The following is an 18,781-nucleotide window of genomic DNA, read 5'->3' as shown; positions in this document are numbered from 1 at the left end:
GGAAAAAAGCTTTAGTTCCCTCGAGGTCTCGACAACAACAAACGTCTCACAAATGTCGCTGTGCATTCTGGGAGTTACAGTTTGTGCCACATATCCGTCTGGAAGCGATAACTTTGTACAGTCACACTGAAAGTAGTCCACCGGGTCAGGCTGCACTCTTCTCCTGCAGGATGTTTTCCCGGGAATGTTACTCTTTATCTGGATATCGTCTGTTGGAGTATGAGCACGAAGCTCGGGCATAAGTCCGTTTTGGGAAACTTTTACGGCTTAGTAGCTAACGAAGAATAGCTAGTTAACGAGCCGTAGCGAAAATTAGCTTACTAAGCTAACAATCGTATTCAATGAGAGGAGGAGTGGGCTATTCTGCAGGTTTATTTGTACGCAGGCTACCTTTAGTTTTTTGACAATGGTTTAGCTTTCCACAACCAGCTTGCGTAGTTTGGAAGCCCTGTATGGCAGCACTGAAGCATGGATAACGATAAGCAGAATTTGTATTGGAGGTGGATGTTTGTCTTCTTATCATTTTTGGGCGATTGAATTTATTGATTCCACCGTTCCTTAATTAAATACATAACATGAGGTTGGCAGGAAAATTCCCAGAGGAACCGGTGTGTTAAACTCAGATCATCGATCATTTTCCCGAAGAATGTCCGACCCAGAAAGTTCCAGTTCATATTTTGGGTTGGAGGATCCGCAGTGGCTATGTATGGTCACGTTGTTTATCGCCTCCCTGGTTACTCTTATACTGTATTTCGTACAGTATTTCCAACATAGACTTATAGGAAATAAGCAGGGAGCAGCAGAAGGGGACAATGCTGCGACAGAGGAGGAGGAAGCCGCCGCTCTGCTGGGATGGGCGCTGTCACTGAAAAGCTGGAAGAGTCAGTGGAGAAGAGCTTGGTGCATAGCTTTGAATGACGAAGCAAGGAAGCGAAAGGTGAGTCTCATGACCACCAAGCCAATGCTGTACTGTGGGGCAGGTGACTTCAATAAAAGTGTAGCATATAATGCGACAAGGTTATAAAATCTCCTCTTGTGTGCTGTAAAGAAATTTCCCCCCCCCACTTTTTTTTTTAAAATCATAACCCTCAGTTTGATATTAGAGACACTGTAGTGTAAACTCTCCACCTTCCTACTTATGGATTGACGCTGCCAATGTCGTGCAAGCCCACATAATTTTGATTCCTTGGCAACATTTCGCCGAGTCTGCAAGACTTTGAGTAGGTGTTTGTTGTTTTAAAGTTTCTGCCCTGTCTCGTGTCAGGGTGCTGTTCTGCTGGCATTTGAAGAGGATGGTCTCGAGGCTTCAGATCTCACGCTTAGCAGGGTCTCCAGCTTTCAGAAGTCTGCCGGCAACAAGGTACTCACTCCATATTCTCACATTGGAAAACACCTTTGCAATGTTTTTGGCAGACAAGCACTGACTTGTCGACTTTCCAACGTTACTACAGGCTTTTCTCAGTAAATTTAAATGTTGACAAACTAATCTACTTAATATTTTATCAGCAGCAAATATGGTTGTTAATTACCGTAAACTATACTTGAATAAACCATGATGCACTTATTAGTCAGAGTGTTTGCCCATTTTTGCCAACCTGTGTTAGAAAGTATAACTAGAAACTGTAACTTGGGAGGTCAGACAGGGACACACTGCTCACTACTTTTGTGGCTTTGCAGAGATTAAATGCAAACTCACTCCTTTCTTTGTGATCGTTGAGATATAGACCAAAATACCAGGTACTCTATGGAGTCTAGGGAGTTTAATGAGCAGAGGTTTATTTTTACCACACACTGTGTGTGTGTTGTGTGTGTGTAAGAAGCTTATAAAGCTGTCACGCTCAGCACTAAGGAGGAGCAGGCAGCCAGAAATACACCAGCACCTATGGTTATGTTTAGCTTTCCTCTAATACTGTTCTTATGTCAAAGACATGCAGTCTTTGCTGAAATCAGAGTTAATTTGCTGAGTAAATATGTTTCTAAAGCTTAAACTACCTCTGATACTCAGTTCAGGTTGCATGTCATTCATTCGACTAGAGATCACAGATAATTATACTGCTTGATGCCTTTGGGATCTATCAGAGTTGTTCTTCTTTTCCTTCCTTTCAGAGTTCAAAGTAGAGATGGCACGATACCACTTTTTTATGTCCGATACCGATATCATAAATTTGGATATCTGCCGATACCGATATGAATCCGATATAGTGTTTTTTAATCAACAAAACTGTTTTTTAAAATATCTTGCTGCATTTTGCAAGTCTGCAAGTTCATACTCAAGTTTAAAACAACAACTACACTAAAGCTATTCTGTTATACCTGTATGCAAAAAAAAAATTTCATAGTTCAGCAATACTGATCAATCTAATAAACTTAAACCTACACCATCCTCCCTATTCTGGTATTTTAAAGAGTACTTAGCGTAAATATTAAGCAACCTAACTAATAGGGTTCCAACTCCCAGCAACAACAAAAATAAAAAAATAAAAAATAGGGAACCACCCCTCACGCTCCACCTCATGATGCTTAATCAACGTAATCAACCTTAATTTGATGCAGTGTGAAAAAAAATGCACAGAAATCAATTATTTTTCAAGAAATATTAAATAGATTCAACATCTTTCTTCAACAAAATTGCAGACTGCACAGATGGTACCTTCCCAAAGGAAAATGTACTATAGCTTACTAGGGTATATATATTAGACTTAATAGTCACTATATACAGTAATTGACTTCTATTCATTTTACATCAAATTAAAACTTTGGGTGTCAGATAATTATTTATTAAAAGCTAGACATTTTAAATGAGAATAAGAAAGAAAAGTATGTCTTTGTGCCCCCTTTTCCCTGTTAATGCCCTATCGGCCCCCCTGGCTAAACTTTGCTAGATCCGCCCCTGCACAGTTACCAGCCGTCAGCTACGTAGAAAACGATCCTGGTGTAGAAAGTAATAATAAATAAATTCTAACAACAGCTTATCAAGCTTAAACGTGCTGCTGTTGTTCAGCCGCTGGTTTCCTCTTTCTGGTGCAAAGTGGACCAAAAACAAACAAGAGAGACTCACGACAGAAAAGCCGATCAGCTGATTATTAGCAGTTTCACGATTGAAGTAGCAGCCCGAGAGCGAGAGGCAGTCGCTCGTTAAGCTTAACGTGGGAATGCTTTACAAACATTCAGAGATGGACTTACACACGTGCTTTACTTCTCTCGGGGATAACTTTGTCGGAGATGAAATGCCGGGTTGCTAGCGAAGCTCCAAATGCTATCCAGACCACCGACAGGTCCCGCATGCCACAGCCGCTCTATCACGTGATGCATACTGCTCCGACGTTCTGAGGCGAGTTACGGCGTGTTGCAAGTTTTGTGAGGTGCTTTCGTGATATTTAATGGATCGGATTACATTTTTTATTTTTCTCCGATATCCGATCCAGTAATTTAGGTCAGTATCGGACCGATACCGATATGTAATATCGGATCGGTCCATCTCTAGTTCAAAGTGAAGTTGTCCTGAAGCAAATGCCAGTTTTGGGTCAGTTTTATGCAAAGTCAGTATGTTAGCACATTGCTCTGGTTTAACTGGGACTTCTGCCCATCACTGGCAACTGCTGCTGAGATTATACTTTTGGTTTGTCTCGTCTTACCTTTATCCTCTAACGTCGACTTAACAATTGACTAATTTGATTTTGATAGTTAAAGATCATGTCACAAAGCACACAGAAGCTTTTCTGTGTAGCATTTGCATGTATTTGATCGGATTGGATATGCTGACGTGTCCAGGGTGTACCCTGCTTGTCACCCAAAGTCAGATGGAATATGCTATGGCCAAATCTCAAACATGGATTGAATGAGCTCTTAGGAAGATGGATGGATGTAAAGAGATATTTTATGATGTTTTGCAGAAGCACTTTGGGGTCCTATTTGAACCTCATAGCTCAGGAGCAGAAGGCGAGGTCATACTTGGTGAGATATTGATGTGGAGAATTACACAGATTTGGACAGATATGTAAACTTCAGCTTGGTTGATGCAAACTGCAAGGCAATAATTCTGGTTTAAAGTAAACCACATGAATGCATTATCAATGAAGCATCACACATGCATTCACATACAGCACCTTTTAGTTCAGTGAAAATTCTGGGCTTACTTTCTATTTGAATTGCATTAAAATGGTATAACCACATGAGTAGCATGCAAATGCTGTCACTGCCTTAACTCCAGGATTCTCTGGAGTTTTACTTTAAACTAATGCCTCACCTTGTCCTCCTAACAGGCCGCTTCCTGCTGTGTGGTTGGGGAGAAGCTTCAGTTCTCTCTGAGCACTGCATCGACAGCCATGGCTACAGCAGATCCTTGTAAATATACTGTGTGTATAGCTCCATTGGAGCTGCAGGTAAATACTCTTAAATTTGTGAAGTCTTAGACTGCAAGGAAAATAACACTGTTGATTTCCTTTTGTAGAATATGTCTGTAACAGTTAGACTGTAGAGTTAAATCCGTTGGAAGTCGTAGTGATTTAGTTTAATGGGAGCTTTTACTGAACATGATGTGCTGCCCAGCATTGGCTCACTGCAGGCAGCAGTATTAGATTAAATGGTTGGGGTATCTTTCCTTCCTTGGCAGATGTCCCAAACAGCTCATTAACATCCCTTTGAGGCCTGTTTCCATATAGAACTGATGAAGTTATGATCCAAATAAGACTCCCTTGTTTGTACCTGGAAATTGCAGTGATTTGCTTGATTTGTCATTATCAAAACTGTCTGCGTTGATCTCTTAAATGGAGTCCTGCAGCTCACCTTCAGCCTTTCCTAACGCTCCTCTAGCATTTTGAAATAAATTGGAGCCAAAGTTGATATGTTGGCATGTGTAATGGGTCGTGTCCGGAGGCTTTCTCCTGCTTTTAGGTTCATATTTACATGTTCAGAAATGCAAAAACTGCTTGTGTCTATGTAAGCTAATACAGCTGTATTAAGGCTATTTCTAACCTAATTAACGTGCTCTTCCATTGAGGTAATTGTGCTATAAATACAACCTGAGTGTGAGAGGTTTGGAAGCTAAAGTCAGGTGTTGAGGAGGTTTTGTTTTGGTCGTGGGTTAGTCGTTGTTTCAGGGACATAAAGGAAGCCTTTTGTCTGTCTTTTTCACTCCCACTGTTTCAGCTTAGTCTGGAAAAATCAGAGAGCTTATTCAAATGTTCCCATCCGTCCACTGGAGCGTTTTTTAGCTTTTGACTCAGATCCAAGCTAGAATACTCGTGGCTCATGATAGGAGTGCATGGGCATGTGGGACAGAGGCATTTAATGGACATAATAACACGGTCACTAGATTAAGGTGTGCTGCTGAGTGTACTTTGTCTTTAAATGCACTACTGTATCACGTGACCTGATGAGGGACACGGCAGTATGCCACGCCTCATAATGAAAAACTCACCAGTGATGATCTGTAGTAGATGGAGTGTGATGTCACACCTTTGTACCTTTGCCTATATGGAGCTGGCATGGCTTCATTTCAAAAGCAGAGATTATTCCTTCACTTCAGATTTGCATTTGTGTAGTTAGTGTTATACAACCAGCAAAAAGCATCACATTCTAATTACAGCGTGCTCTGGGAAATCATTCCTTACTCCTGATTTCACATCACACTGGCCATATGAATCCCATTAGAAATGTAATCGCATCCAAAGACTTCAGTTTGGAAAAGGTTAACAGAATGATGTATTCAAGATGTGGAAAAGAGTCCCTAGTTTTCTTAAGCAAGTAGCATTTCTCTTTTGTTAGTCAATAAATGAACAAAAACTTGGTCTAATGTTGTCATTAGTGGTGTCAGCGTAACACACTGATTGTATGTTATTTACGTTCAGGTAAGGGACTAAAATCCTACAAGCAGTGTTTCCCATTATTATCTCTGCCTGCTACAGTTTCATAATAAACCAAAAATATTTTTATGCTTTTCATGGTAATCTCACCCTGTAAAGTCTGCCGGTCATAAGAGAGCCAGCTGCAGACTGCAGTGAGACAGAGAAGGCAGCTAAATATGTGTTTCAGTTATTCATTTGTCACAATGCACTTAACAATTGAACTGTTCTGTACTTTGTGCCGCTGGTATAAGGTAGCAGGTTGTTTATATTCAAGAGTACTGCTGCAGGCCACACCCCTTTCCAGAAGAGGTCTGATGAGTGATGGAAAGCAGCCAGTAAGAACAGTGCATTCAGTTGATCACTCAGCAGATAAAACACCTCTTCCTTAAAAAGCTTTTCTTGGAACATGTTTTGAAGTAAAACGTATAAAGGAGAATTCACAAAGAGTTATGCATTTATAACAGGCTACTTAACTTTGTTATGTAGGCTGTATGAACAAGGACAAATAGGTGAAAAGCACCACTTTGATCTGAGGCTGAAATTGAAATAAAGAAATATAGATTAGCAGATTGGCGAGTGGTGATTAGTATTTAACGCATCAATAACATTTCAAAAGATAAAAGGTACGAGATGTGTTCCTTGTCAGTCGTGTTGTTTGTTTTTGTGAATCGAATGATGGCGCTTTGGGAACAGCATTTTCTCCTTCCCTTTTTTCCACTAACAGATAAGAAAGGAAGCACTGAGGGACTTTTTCTTTTTCTCAGAATTGTGAACATTTGACTGTCTCTTATTATGTACGTAGTTCATGTCATTTCACCATGTTAGGAACAGGAAAGACTATTTGATCACATGCTGTGGCTTTTTTTCCTGTGAGCACCTGTTTTGCACATTAAAAATCCCAGAACAGCTGTTCTTTTTAACTTCCGAGTATGGTCATGTAGTTGCATGGCAACATAAGTATGTACAGACCGCTTTGAAATGGCTTAAAAGTGATACTTTCATCCTAATAGGGCGAGTTTGTCTCACAGCTTCATTGTTGTTCGATTTGCACTATTTGTGATAAGACAAACAGAAAAATAGAAGCTTTATTGGGGACTTGGTTGCATTCAGATATATTTGAATTATTACCGAGGGTTGGAGAGGAGCATTGAGGTTGCTTATCATAACCCGCTGCAAATCTGATGGGCTCATTGAGGGAGACGCTGCGATCCAAGGAGAAAGGGAAAACTGCAAACGGAGCATCCTTGATGCCTCTTTAGTCTGGAGAACTGCAAATTATGTTTAAAAAATGCAAAAGTGGATTTTGCATAATATGACCCCTTTCACAAAGCGTAGGTATGCACACCACCCACTCACCACCGGCTGAAACACAAATATGCGGGAAACACTGCGCTGATTTCGTTCCTCCACGCCCACCTCACATACTGAGCTGCTCCTTGTTTGGTGTATCGCTTCATCTCCAGAGAATCAGTTTTAGTTCATCTTTCTGTGAATTTGATGAGTACTGGATGAGTCATAGGGCAGCTCTTTATTTTCTCTTCCCCAGCTTCATCTACACATGCAGGAATCTGAAGATAAGGTCAAGGTAAGCTGGGAAGTGTCTCATCTAGAGGTGGAGGAGCTTCAGGTGATGCCCGGTTTCACTCAGGTAATCTTAAAGCAGCAGAATCGCAGATGTATAAACCTAACCAAAGGATGCGCCACACACTAACATGGGAAGAAATGTTTCGCTGTACCAAAATATAAAGAAATTGTGTGACAGACAGCCTTCATAGAAATCACTTTGTTTATTTCTTCATGTTCTTTTGTTACATCAACGTGTTTAGTCACGCAAACGAGGACGTGGAGAGGAAGATTCATTAGTTTCATTATCAAACAGTAGTCGAACCATTTAGAAACCAATAAAAATGGAATTAAAAGAATTGACATTTGTTTTATCACCAAATAGAACTTTACATTTCTAGTTTTACTCGATTAATATGAGGTATAATCTCTTTCTGTCAGGACAATGCAGCCATAAAGGAGCAGCTGAAGCAGCTTTTGTGTGTGTCGCATCCCTCTGTGCTGCTGAGCTGCAGGCCTGCTCAGGCCTCAGAGGTCAAGGTGAGCGAACGAGTCACGTCTGATGTAAGGCTGCCAGACTCATAATTACTTCCACCAGAGAGGGGTGTTTGTGTCATTTTGTCTGTAAACGTGACAGCCGGGGTGTAGAGGGGGTCGTGCGAACGCTCCAGACTCACACAAAACAATTTTATGATTTGTTAGTGGAGAATTCATCTTAGAAATTACGATTCCTACAAGTGTGGTGTTTGAACTCTGACCTCTCCTTTAGGGTCAAAGTGACAATTATGCTACTTAAAACTATGTTTCTTAAAGCAGTTGTTATATTCAGAACATATAGGCATGTATGAGCTTTCTAAATATGACCTGTGACCTTTTCAAACTGTCGTAAAATGTCTTTTATCTTTAGAAACTACTGCTTGTGTTTGTATCAGTAAGTTTAGAAAATGATACCAGTATATTGAGATTTGAAATATCACATTATAGTTTGCATCTCAGTGTCACGTTTCACCTCTGATCTCATGTTTACATTCCACGCCTGCCTTTCTTTCAAGCTGAACCAAGGTGTGTTAAAGACAGAAGTGTCAAGAGAACGAGCTGCCTGGTTAGGTTGAAATATGCTGTAGTATAATGTTTTATATTTATGTCCAGTTATTTGCAAATCAGTAGTTATTCATAACCTACTCATACATAATGTTTGTATGATCAATAAACGTCATGCACGTTGCCATTATCTGACTTTTACTGCACTAAAAGCTCTATAAAAGTTTAAAAAATAAATAACAAAGAAGTATGAAGATACACAAAATACATTATGATTCCTTTAAAAGTAATGCTGCCCAGAGGGCCAGTTCCTTGGCTGTGGTTTGCGCTCTTACTGCTTCTTGTTGCAACCTTAAATAATGCTCATCTAAAGCAGCATTGATTCACTGAAGGTTATTATTCACAACCCACCATCACATGATGCTGTTTCACGTGTTTCTGATTAGATCTTACTTGATACAGGATGACAAGTTTTCTTTTTTGGTCCAAATATAGTTGTGAGTTACATGAGAGGCAGTGGGATTAACTCTTATTTTGATCAGAGGAATTTCTTTTCCTCTGATCAAAAAAGTCGATATTATTGACATTTATATATCTGGTCATCGGACCCCAAAGTTTCCAGATGATTTGAATTTTGTGGTTTATGAAATTAAATAGTCGCTTTGTGGCGTAACATTTAAAATGTTCAAGATCAATTAGCCGGCAGTTTTAGCCGTAATATAAAACAACCATATAGATTTGCATGCTGGTTAAAGTAAGTCTAGTGCTTTGAAGGTATTTAAGCATTAAGCTCATCAGATACGCTGCTATTTAAATGACCAAAACAAATCACTTTTGTCTGTAGATGATGCCTGTTTGTAATGCAAATTCATCAGCGGTGCTTCTGATGCAAATTCTCCCTGATCATAGAAAGGCCAATGCAAATGATCAACATGTGAAAGTGGAAACGGGGTCGTGTTGCAGAGAGTCCTTGTTCAAACATGAAGACGCTTCTCGTTTAAAGACACGAGCATACTTAGGCCTCTGCTCGTTTACGTGCTTCCAGTACTGCTCGTAATGCTGCGCTCACTAAATCTGTGCTGTAGGTTTATGTATGTACTCACTGCATGCTCTCTCCAATAGGAAAGCCAGAATAAAGTGGTATCGCCCCCAAAGCCCCCACGCGCCCATGAGTGGAAGCTGCTGGTGAAAAACATCCGAGTCACACTCAACCAGGAGGAAGATGCTGCAGGTCGGTCGTGCGTCTGCTTATAAATTAATGTTAATTCTGAATTTTTCAAGCTGATGATGTTTCCTATGCTAACGGCTACATTTAGGTCCAAGTACAGCGTGTCTAAAACTAAAGAGGTTCTGTTATGTTAAAAGCATTAGCGTCATCAGCAGGAGTGTCAGCAAAGTAGTAATAAGAAAATAATAACTGCGCTGGTTATCTGTGCACCAGCTATGTAAACTCATTCAGAAGCGCTCTATTAACAGATAATATTTACCTTGGGTCCTGCACACTAAGCTGCAGAGAAACATGAGCTTCAATATATGTCACAAACAAAGAATCCTACACCCGCCGTGTTGACTTTGTATTTTTACCAAAAGGACTTTTTTTAAAGACATCTATTGTAAAGTTGAATTAGCTCCTTTCATCAGACTGCACGCACTGTTTGCAGTGTTTAACTGCCCGCTCTTTATTTGCATTACCACGACGATGTAATGAGAAGGTTGTTTAGAGGGTAGCTGACTTTGGTAATGAATCAGCAGCAGTGGGACTGTGCTTCCAGCATGGCTGATATTTACTTTGCCAACGCTGCATGACAAGGCCCCCCCCACTCCCACCCCTCCATTTTAGGTAATCCACTGGTCAAAGCTAAACAATGATGGCAGTATATTAATAATACACCCACAACAGTAAGACAACGCCCAGCGTGGTGGTACAGACCTGCACATAAACAAAGTGCCAGGGTGTGGTCATGTATGAGGCCAGAGAGCATTTGATAGATTGTGCTGATGATAGGCTGTTAACACGATTGTCCAGTAATGAAGTCTTAGACCACCCACAACAACTTTGTTTGGGTAGTTCCTGTGATGAGTCATTCTCTGAGTGTGAGTCAGCAGTTGTCGGGGCTGCAGACGTCCCCGAAAGCGTTCGGTCTGACTCCATATTGCACAGCAGAGACATGACACAGCACTTGACACTTCACTATATACATCTTCCTTCCTTTTATTGAAAATCAGTCACTGTCTGCCGGGTGTTTACGGTCGTGCAGGCTTTTATGTCGTTTTATTCATTTGTATTGTTTTAAGTGTTGTTTAATAATTTGTATTGTAAAGCACTGAATCTTATCTGTGAGGCTTCTGATTCACAGCTTGTGGCCACTAAAATTCATATAAGTGCTTAAGAAAATGTGTGCTCATTTAGCCTCCTCTAATCTCTGCATAATTCATCATATATACTCTGTGAAGTGATCCCGTGTTTATCCATTAGAGTGAGGGAGTGGAAGTGGCTGACCACAAAAAAGAAAGAAAGAAAGCTTTAAAGTCAGCTCTTGGATGACACTTTGTGTTCGCAGGCAGCATGAACCCTCTGTGTGTGCTGCAGTTAGATGATCCTCCTCAGAGGTTCAACACTTCTGTTTCGAAGAACACGACGAGTCCTGCCTGGGACCAGCCGTTTATTTTGTAAGTGTGAACGCTGACTCCACCGCAGGTGGTTCTGATGAACAACACCGTTCACATACATGTAAAATATTCTTCTCTCACCAGTGAACTGAATGGACGATCGAAGGAGCTCAATATTCTGTTGATGAACGATGGACATCCTCCAGAGAGTAAGAAAAACTCTGCCGTGGCCACTTACCTGTCGATGCTTGTGTTGCATTTACTGTAATGAAGAGTCATGTAGTTTAGTGATCCAAGTATCGACTGTATCGATACCAAGTCGGCATCAGTATTGGATCGATACCAGCCTGGTGAGATCGATTCTTTACTTTAAGTTCCGCTCTTGTTTGCGATGCTGTGGTTTCGACAAAGAGGAAACAGCCAGGTCGCCGCACTCGCCGCTCCCGTGTCAGCGCAGAGCAGGCCCGCTTTGCTCGCCCTCCCCCCTCTTGTGTTTCGATGTTGCGCTGTCACGTGACGTGACTTTGGGGGTTGTTAAGTTGTTTACAAACATGTATGTTTTTACCGGTTGTTGAGGATTTTAATTGTAATTTTTGTATTATAGTTTCTCAACAGTACTTGTTTGTTTTACTTTGTTTAGCGGTTTGCGAGCACTTTTTATTTCAGATTTTTCTTTAAAAAAATCAATAATAAAGCATTTTCTATTTAATTATAAACTTTGTCGTAATTATGTCCTGAGTTTTAACTGTTTAATAATAAAAAAGGAAACGTCACAAAAAACACTGAAGGTCATGAGAATGAATTGAGATGTATCAGCGATACTGGCCCGTATTGACTTGGTATCGGATCGATACCAACACATGCAGTATCACACACCACTAACGTAGTTCACACGTTGTGCCTCTCGTAGCGCGTGTTTCTGTGTAGCAGGCTAAATCAGCTGTTTTCTGTCTCAGATTCCTTACTTGGTCAGGTGTTGGTGCCTTTTGATCTTGTGAAGAAGCACCCCAAAGGACAGCGTACATTTGAACTCGTGACCAAAGATGTAGTGACCGGATCACTGACTACTGACGTAAGACCTAAGAAGCTCATTTTCTATCGCATGTTTTCCTTTAATATCACCAGATTTCGATGAATTCCTTCCATGTGTCTCTTGTTTTCATTTACACGTAGTTTGGGTAGTAACTTGAATCGTGTGTTTCAGTTTACCTACCTGGAGCCGAGTGAGGTGAGGTCTTGGCAACCTCCTACCCCAGCCTCTAATAAGAGGGTGGAGATGGACCGCACGGTCATGCCCTGTGGCACAGTGGTTACCACGATCACAGCGGTGAAGAGCAAGCCGGGTCGACCACTCCCACTCAATATAGGTAAAGCCCTGGAAACTGTGAGGCCGCTGCACATTCCTTACACAGCTGTATTGTATAATAAATGATCCTGTTAGAGTTGCTTCAGGAGTTTTTGTTTGTTTTTTGAATAGAGGGAAGTTAGAGTAGCACAGTTCCCCAGTCAGCTTTTTAGATGCTGGTTAGTTGGCAACTCAACTCGGTCATTTTCATAATTTGACAAAAATGAATGTTCTGAAAGTCCTTTACATGAATGAAACTACAGTGAGACGTTCTTGCTTCCTCAGATCCTGCCCAGAAGGCCGTGGTCAACAAGCCCAAGCTGGGGGAGCGTCGCGTCTCCGAGCAGGTGTCTATGTTAGGGGGCACTGTGAGTAAGGCCCTGTCCTCCTCCGACACTGAGCTGTTGATGCTCAATGGGACAGACCCTGTGGCCGAAGCCGCCATAAGACAACTCCACCAGTCTGCTAAACAGAAGCTCAAGTCCCCGGTGAAGAAGAGTACCATCATCATCTCGGGCATCGCCAAAGTAATTATGAGCTCCTTGTACTTGTACTTTTTCCACTTAATGTAATTCAGCTTAAATAGCACAAAAGCACAGCTGGAGCCAATCTTGCATGTTTGATACTCTGGAACTCAGATTCCTCGAGTGCTTTTTAAGCTAATCTGTTCCATAACCTGTGGTTCATAACGTCAGAGGAGAGAAGTGGATTTTAAATGGAAGCCCGTGCCTTGTCTGCAGCAGCGAGGGCCTTCTCATGTTGTTAGCACCCTTCATTGTGCCTGGGCTTTCCACACTAGCTCCACAACAAATATGGCTTTAATGGGAATGTGATTTATTTCCCAGACGCCTCTGTCTCAGGATGATGAGCTGGCTATGATGGCAGGTTACGCTGCAGCAATGGACGCATCAATGTCAGAGAGCAGCTCTACTCAGGATGTGACCACAGCGATCGCATCGGGGACTAGTACCCCTCCGGAGATGTCGGAGCCCACGGAAGGTCCCAGAGTTGAAGGGCGGCCTCCGGAGGACTGGGAGAGCCAAACTGGCGAGGAACAAGACAATGCTTCACTGTCCATGTGTGTGTCTGAGGCGAGCTGCAAGAAGAGCAGAGGTGAGAAACCTCTCGATGCATTTTTAATCTTCACAGGAGTATTATTAAACCTTACAATCCTGAAAAGGAAAATGATGCCTTTACAAGCAGAACTTGATCTGTTTTGGCTGTTTGGGGTTTGTTAGCCACTCCTTCGTTATGCACTCTCTCTTTGTGTTCTCCTTTCTGCTTCCCCTCTACTCTTTGAACCTTTCCTTTCCGAACTGTCGTCACTGCCACCTTAGAGGAAAGCAGTGCTAAGCACACATTGTATGAGTAAGTTACTTCATGAGTTACTTGTAGTATTCTTGATATTCTAATCGCTGTAGTTTCTGTTAGCAGTAGAATAGATAACAGTGTTTTTCTACAAGGTGAGATTCACTTTTGTAGTTCCTCTAAAATCAGTTTGCAAAAAAAAAGCTCACAAAATTAAAGGAATACTTTGAAAAAACATCAGCTCTGATTGGAGAAAAAATCATGCTGATATCTTTAGTGACACTGGGTAATGTGTTAGGGATGAAAGGGTGCCGCATCGTTTGATGAAACTGAAAATGATCAACCAATTCAAAGACGGCCCAAAAATCGAAGACTGGAACGACTCAAAATGGTCCTCAGTCATTTGTATGGCGCCCCCTTGTGTTTGTAGGCATGACTGACAACTTCAGGGCTCCTAATGAGGAGATGGATGGTGTCCCGGGGATCTCCTCCCAGATCTGGACCCATCACTGGTAGAAATGGGGGCTGTCTCATTGTTGCCCGTCTTGTGCTCTGTTAACTTCATTTCCTGACCAGATCAATATCCCAGAAGTTAAGCTGAATTATTTAACTTATTCTGGTTAAAAAGTGTTCCTTTAATTTTTTCTGAGCAGCGACTGTCTTTTATTTGTGGCTGTACAACACAGATGAAGTGCCGTGAATGTTTCGGTATTTATTTCACTTGCAATATGAAATATTAGTCACTTGGCAGGTGCTTTCGGACCACAGGAACTTGATCATAACTCTTTAAGCCATGTAGGAGTTCTCCAGTATTTCGTGTCTTTAAACCATAAAAGCTCTTAGAAACCTTTTTGTATCGCCTTCACTTCACTCTCTGTCACAAGAGGAAACTTTGAGTAAAAAACGTCAGCTGTATAAGTAACACATAGCTATAACATGCTAACTGCTGCTTCAGTAAAAAAAAATGGACAAACTGAAGTTTAGAGGAAACGCAAGAAGATGTTTACTCGCTGAAGAGCAAGTTTGCCCGTATTTCCTCTGAAACTGCTGCCTGGGGCATCCACACACGATGGAGCAATGTGCAGCGGAAATGTAGAAGCTGACAAGAAAATACAACACCTGACAGACTGTGTGTCAGAGCAGCACACACACAGCTCCACCGTTTGGCTGTGACGCTGCAGAATCATAGCAGGTGAAGAGCGCCACTGCGAGCCCCTCCTCCTCCTCAGGCTGGTTGTAACCGTTGAGCTTATCAGTTTTAGCGCCTGACACGCTACCACTGAAACCCGGCAAACACACATCTCTGATTACAACGCCCTCAGTCATTTGTAGCTTTTGTTGTGCGACGTGTCACACATTTTTAGAGGTCCTATTGCACACAGAACGAAGGCTCTGAGGGTCGCTCCCTCCAGTGGGCGGTTCCCCTCGTGTTTGGTCCAAAAGCATCTAGAGAAGATCTGATGCTGTTCTGCGTTCTTCTTTAGGAGTGTGCTACAAATTGAGGACACGAATGCCTCCTTTTTTCTTTGTCATTTATTTGTTTTGATACTATTTAGAGTTTCTATTGTTTTGTACTGACTAAACTAATCCACTGATACTGAGGATAACACAGGAGCTCCTTAAGTGTGGAAGCAGAGGAATGGTGCTTGTAGCCAGGCTGGACTATGAGGCTGCTCTCTGTTGGTACAGATTAGTATGTGTTAGCTGGTGATTAAACACAATATTACAGCTCTGCTGCTATTTAAGCCACATTTTTCATCCAATCCACAGCAAGTGTTTCACAGTAACAGTTTCCAACTAACACCGATTCTGTACCACTGCTGCTTTAGCTTTTGATTTGTTTATTTTAAATGAGTTTTTCCATTACTGCTTAGGCCAATACTACTCGTGCCTGTTTTTTATCTGTAGTAATGACGTCTCCTTGAGTGGTGTCACTTTGACACTATCCACGTCTCAGGCTGCTTCCTTTCCTCTTCTTTGCCACAGGCAGCTTCCTGCAGAAGAGCGCCAAGCTCTTCTTCCGACGTCGTCACCAGCGCAAAGACCCGGGGATGAGCCAGTCACACAATGACCTGGTTTACCTGGAGTCTCCGGCTGCAGTGGAGCGAGCGAGCCGAACAGCCACGCTCAGCCGCATGCTCAACCGCAAGAGTAAGAGTAAGAGTAAAGCCAACGGCTCTACCTCTGTGGGGGAGCCACATGCGTGACCCCCCCACTGTCCCTCACTCACCTTGACCTCAGTCCCTACCACTTCAACTACCATCATCACCTCCACCTCAAATTGCACTGGCAAACATCTTGACTAACCTACTCCCCTCTAATGGCTGACCTGCATACTGGGGCTGCTGCACTGTGGATGGGCAACAAAAAAAAGTGATATTTTAAGGCTTCAAATAAGAAGCCACCAACAGCAAGCGTGTGCATGTGTGGATGATCCTGGCCTGGATTGATTTCAGAGATTAGTCCTTTTTATTTGATTTTATGCAACATTTCAAAATCTTTAAGTGCTTTTACGGCTGTGTTATGGACAGAAGGGACCGCCGCGCGCCATCACTCTTTACCTCACTGAAAGCTGAGGGCGGATTCAAAACTCTCCCTGCTGTAAACCGTAAGTTGCCTACGGTGACTCAACAGGACCAAAGACGAAGAGCCGAGTGGTGTTTGTATGATTTGCACAGTTTTTAGTACCTTTTAAATTAAAGTGCAATGACAGGAGCAACTCTTGTGCAAGAGACTGTAGTTCATTCACAAAGGGAGACGATCGTTTCACTGCAAGACTGCTGTACGTGGGAGCAGCATGACTACTTGTTGACACTAATATGAAATCATTTGTTTATTACTCGATGATATTCCCAAATAAAGCTAGATCCAGTGTGTTCATGACATGTGTAAGACTAAAAATTTCTGCCTTGGTTGTCAATTTCAAAAAAGAAGCAGGGTGTTTTCGAATCATATGCAACTGTCTCCTGTTGTACACTACCGTTCTCAGCAGAGTTGTTGTTGTGTCGAAAGGGAACTGAAGCTTTATCCAGGGACCGCAGCGAGACACGCGGCCATACTTGTGCTAATAAAACGGATCCTTCCTTACATTTCAATAGCATGAACTGCTCTGTCATTTTACGTGTTTCTAAAAGATGTGCACATGGACAGAAGAAAAGTGTGAACACCTATGACAGCAACCAGGTCTTGTGGCTGCTGCTTTTTTTTTTTTTTTTTTTAAATCCAGCTAATGATTGTATTTTTTGTCCTCCTGTGAGCAGCTTGTTTCTGTACATCATGTTAACTACTGTTTGTTATTCTGCTCAGAGAGCTGAATGGTTGCCTTACAGTTATTCTGTGAATGATGTCCCAGCTGCTCGAGTCTTGTTCCTCAGCTTGACATGACTTTGGCTGCAGCCGCTATCAGACAAGTGGGCCTGAGTGTCTGTGGTGACCTGTTGGATTGGCTCTGATCAGGCAAGCATACCACTGTGTTTCTGCATCATCAGCAGTTTCTATAATCAATAAGCCTATGCACTTAACATATCTGTTGACTGGGTTGTTTACAATATTCGACTACCTGAGATATTAAAACACTCTTGCTCTTCACAATAATTCTCTTCTGCGGATCCTGCGTGGGTGTCTTTGTATTCATAATTACACGATCTGCTTTAATCCACCGTCACTGACTGTTGTCTGTTTAAAAACAAATAAAAGAGAAAATCATAGAAAGAAAAGGCCGAGAAAATAATCATTCAGACAGAAGCACCTTCCAACTCTGAGGAGAGGAATAGAGGGAAACTGATTGTTTTAAATCGAGCTCAGCTTCTTACAGCCTGCAAGCGTTAACTGCTGTCGTGCAGTAAGCAGTGGGGCTGTAGGAGATTAATGAATTGCTTCCTGATGTTTTTTGTCTTTCTGCTCTGTGTGCGCAGAAAGTGGCTGATTAACTGTTGCTGCAAAGCGTCAGTCACTTCCTTGCAGGGACTACTATACATACTGAGTTAAGCAATAAATATTGATTGAATAACTAAGACTGTGGTGATGTCGATGTTCTGGCTATCACGTGACCCGTTCATCTGATTTGCTGTTTAACTTTTATGCTACTTTAAACATCTGCATCAGAAATGCGCTCACTGGACACTTTATTAGGAACTCTTTGCCAATACTGCTGGACCGGCTTTGGCCTTCAGAACTCCATTAATTCTTCACACCAGTGAAGTGTTGGAAACATTTCTCAGAGATTTTATAACTCCTCTCACAGTTACTGCACATGTTCCACCACAGCACCACGGGGCTCTAATGGATTGACTGTGAAGGCTGAGTGCAGTGAACTCATTGTCAAGAAATCAGTTAGACATGACATGAGCTTTGTAGCACGGTGAATTATCAACATGGATACACTGTGGTGATAAAGGCTGGGCAGCAACAATGCCCAGATGGGTTCGGGCATTTAAACGATGCCAAAGTGTTAACAAACTATCCCACACAACGTTACATCCCCACCAGCTGCCTGAACCATACAAGACGGAGTGGATTCATGCTGCCGTGTTATTTATACTAACTTCCACATCCACACGTGGTTGCAGAAATTGAGACTAGGCTATGTTTTTGTGAGCCTGCGCAAATTGTACCCTTGGTTTCCTGTTCTTTGCTGACAGCACGGCACCCCGTGTGGTCTTCTGCTGCTGTGGCCAACCTGCCTCAGGGTTTTGCATTCAGAGATGCTCTTCTGGTTGAAACAAGTGGTTATTTGATTTACAGTTTTCCAGTCTGGCCATTCAGCTTTAACCTAGAATAAACATCACTGGATATTTTCTCTTTTTCTGACTTTTTCTCTGTAAACTGTAGAGATGGTCGTGTGGGATCAGCAGTTTGTGAAGTACTCGGACCAGCCTGTCTGTCACCAACAACAACGCCACAATTGTGGAGATCCCTTTAATCACCTTTCTTCCTCCTTCTGATGTTTGGTTTGAATTTCAACAGACCGTCTTAGCCATCTGTACATGCCTCAACACACTGAGTTGCTGCCATGTTATTGGCTGACTGGATCTTTGCATTAATAAATGAATGAAGCAGTTGGATGTAG

General features: G+C 42.0%; 1 protein-coding gene across 1 annotated transcript; it reads left to right on the top strand.

Annotated features, from left to right (window-relative positions):
* The first annotated feature begins 37 nt into the window (after positions 1 to 37).
* c2cd2 (C2 calcium dependent domain containing 2) lies at positions 38 to 16,933 on the top strand. Its single transcript, XM_085364262.1, has 13 exons — positions 38 to 937; positions 1,265 to 1,360; positions 4,263 to 4,382; positions 7,393 to 7,494; positions 7,851 to 7,949; positions 9,573 to 9,681; positions 11,012 to 11,120; positions 11,205 to 11,269; positions 12,017 to 12,132; positions 12,265 to 12,427; positions 12,691 to 12,932; positions 13,251 to 13,518; positions 15,700 to 16,933. Exons 1-13 carry the CDS (start codon positions 647 to 649, stop codon positions 15,918 to 15,920), a joined length of 2,001 nt encoding a protein of 666 aa, XP_085220388.1. The 5' UTR covers positions 38 to 646; the 3' UTR covers positions 15,921 to 16,933.
* The last annotated feature ends 1,848 nt before the right edge of the window (positions 16,934 to 18,781 follow it).

This window comes from Diplotaxodon limnothrissa, linkage group LG10 (assembly GCF_057381915.1).
Source record: "Diplotaxodon limnothrissa isolate DT_005_m linkage group LG10, D_limnothrissa_male_GT1.1, whole genome shotgun sequence".
NCBI lineage: Eukaryota > Metazoa > Chordata > Actinopteri > Cichliformes > Cichlidae > Diplotaxodon > Diplotaxodon limnothrissa.
This window is presented reverse-complemented; position numbering and strand designations above follow the sequence as displayed.

What these genes read in the sequence shown, in the direction of transcription:
- c2cd2 (XM_085364262.1), top strand. Translation starts at nt 647, where the DNA reads ATGTCCGACCCAGAAAGTTCCAGTTCATATTTTGGGTTGGAGGATCCG. An exon ending in CCGGATCACTGACTACTGAC is followed by an intron (nt 12,133 to 12,264) that starts GTAAGACCTAAG and finishes CGTGTGTTTCAG; the next exon opens with TTTACCTACCTGGAGCCGAG. An exon ending in ACCACTCCCACTCAATATAG is followed by an intron (nt 12,428 to 12,690) that starts GTAAAGCCCTGG and finishes TTGCTTCCTCAG; the next exon opens with ATCCTGCCCAGAAGGCCGTG.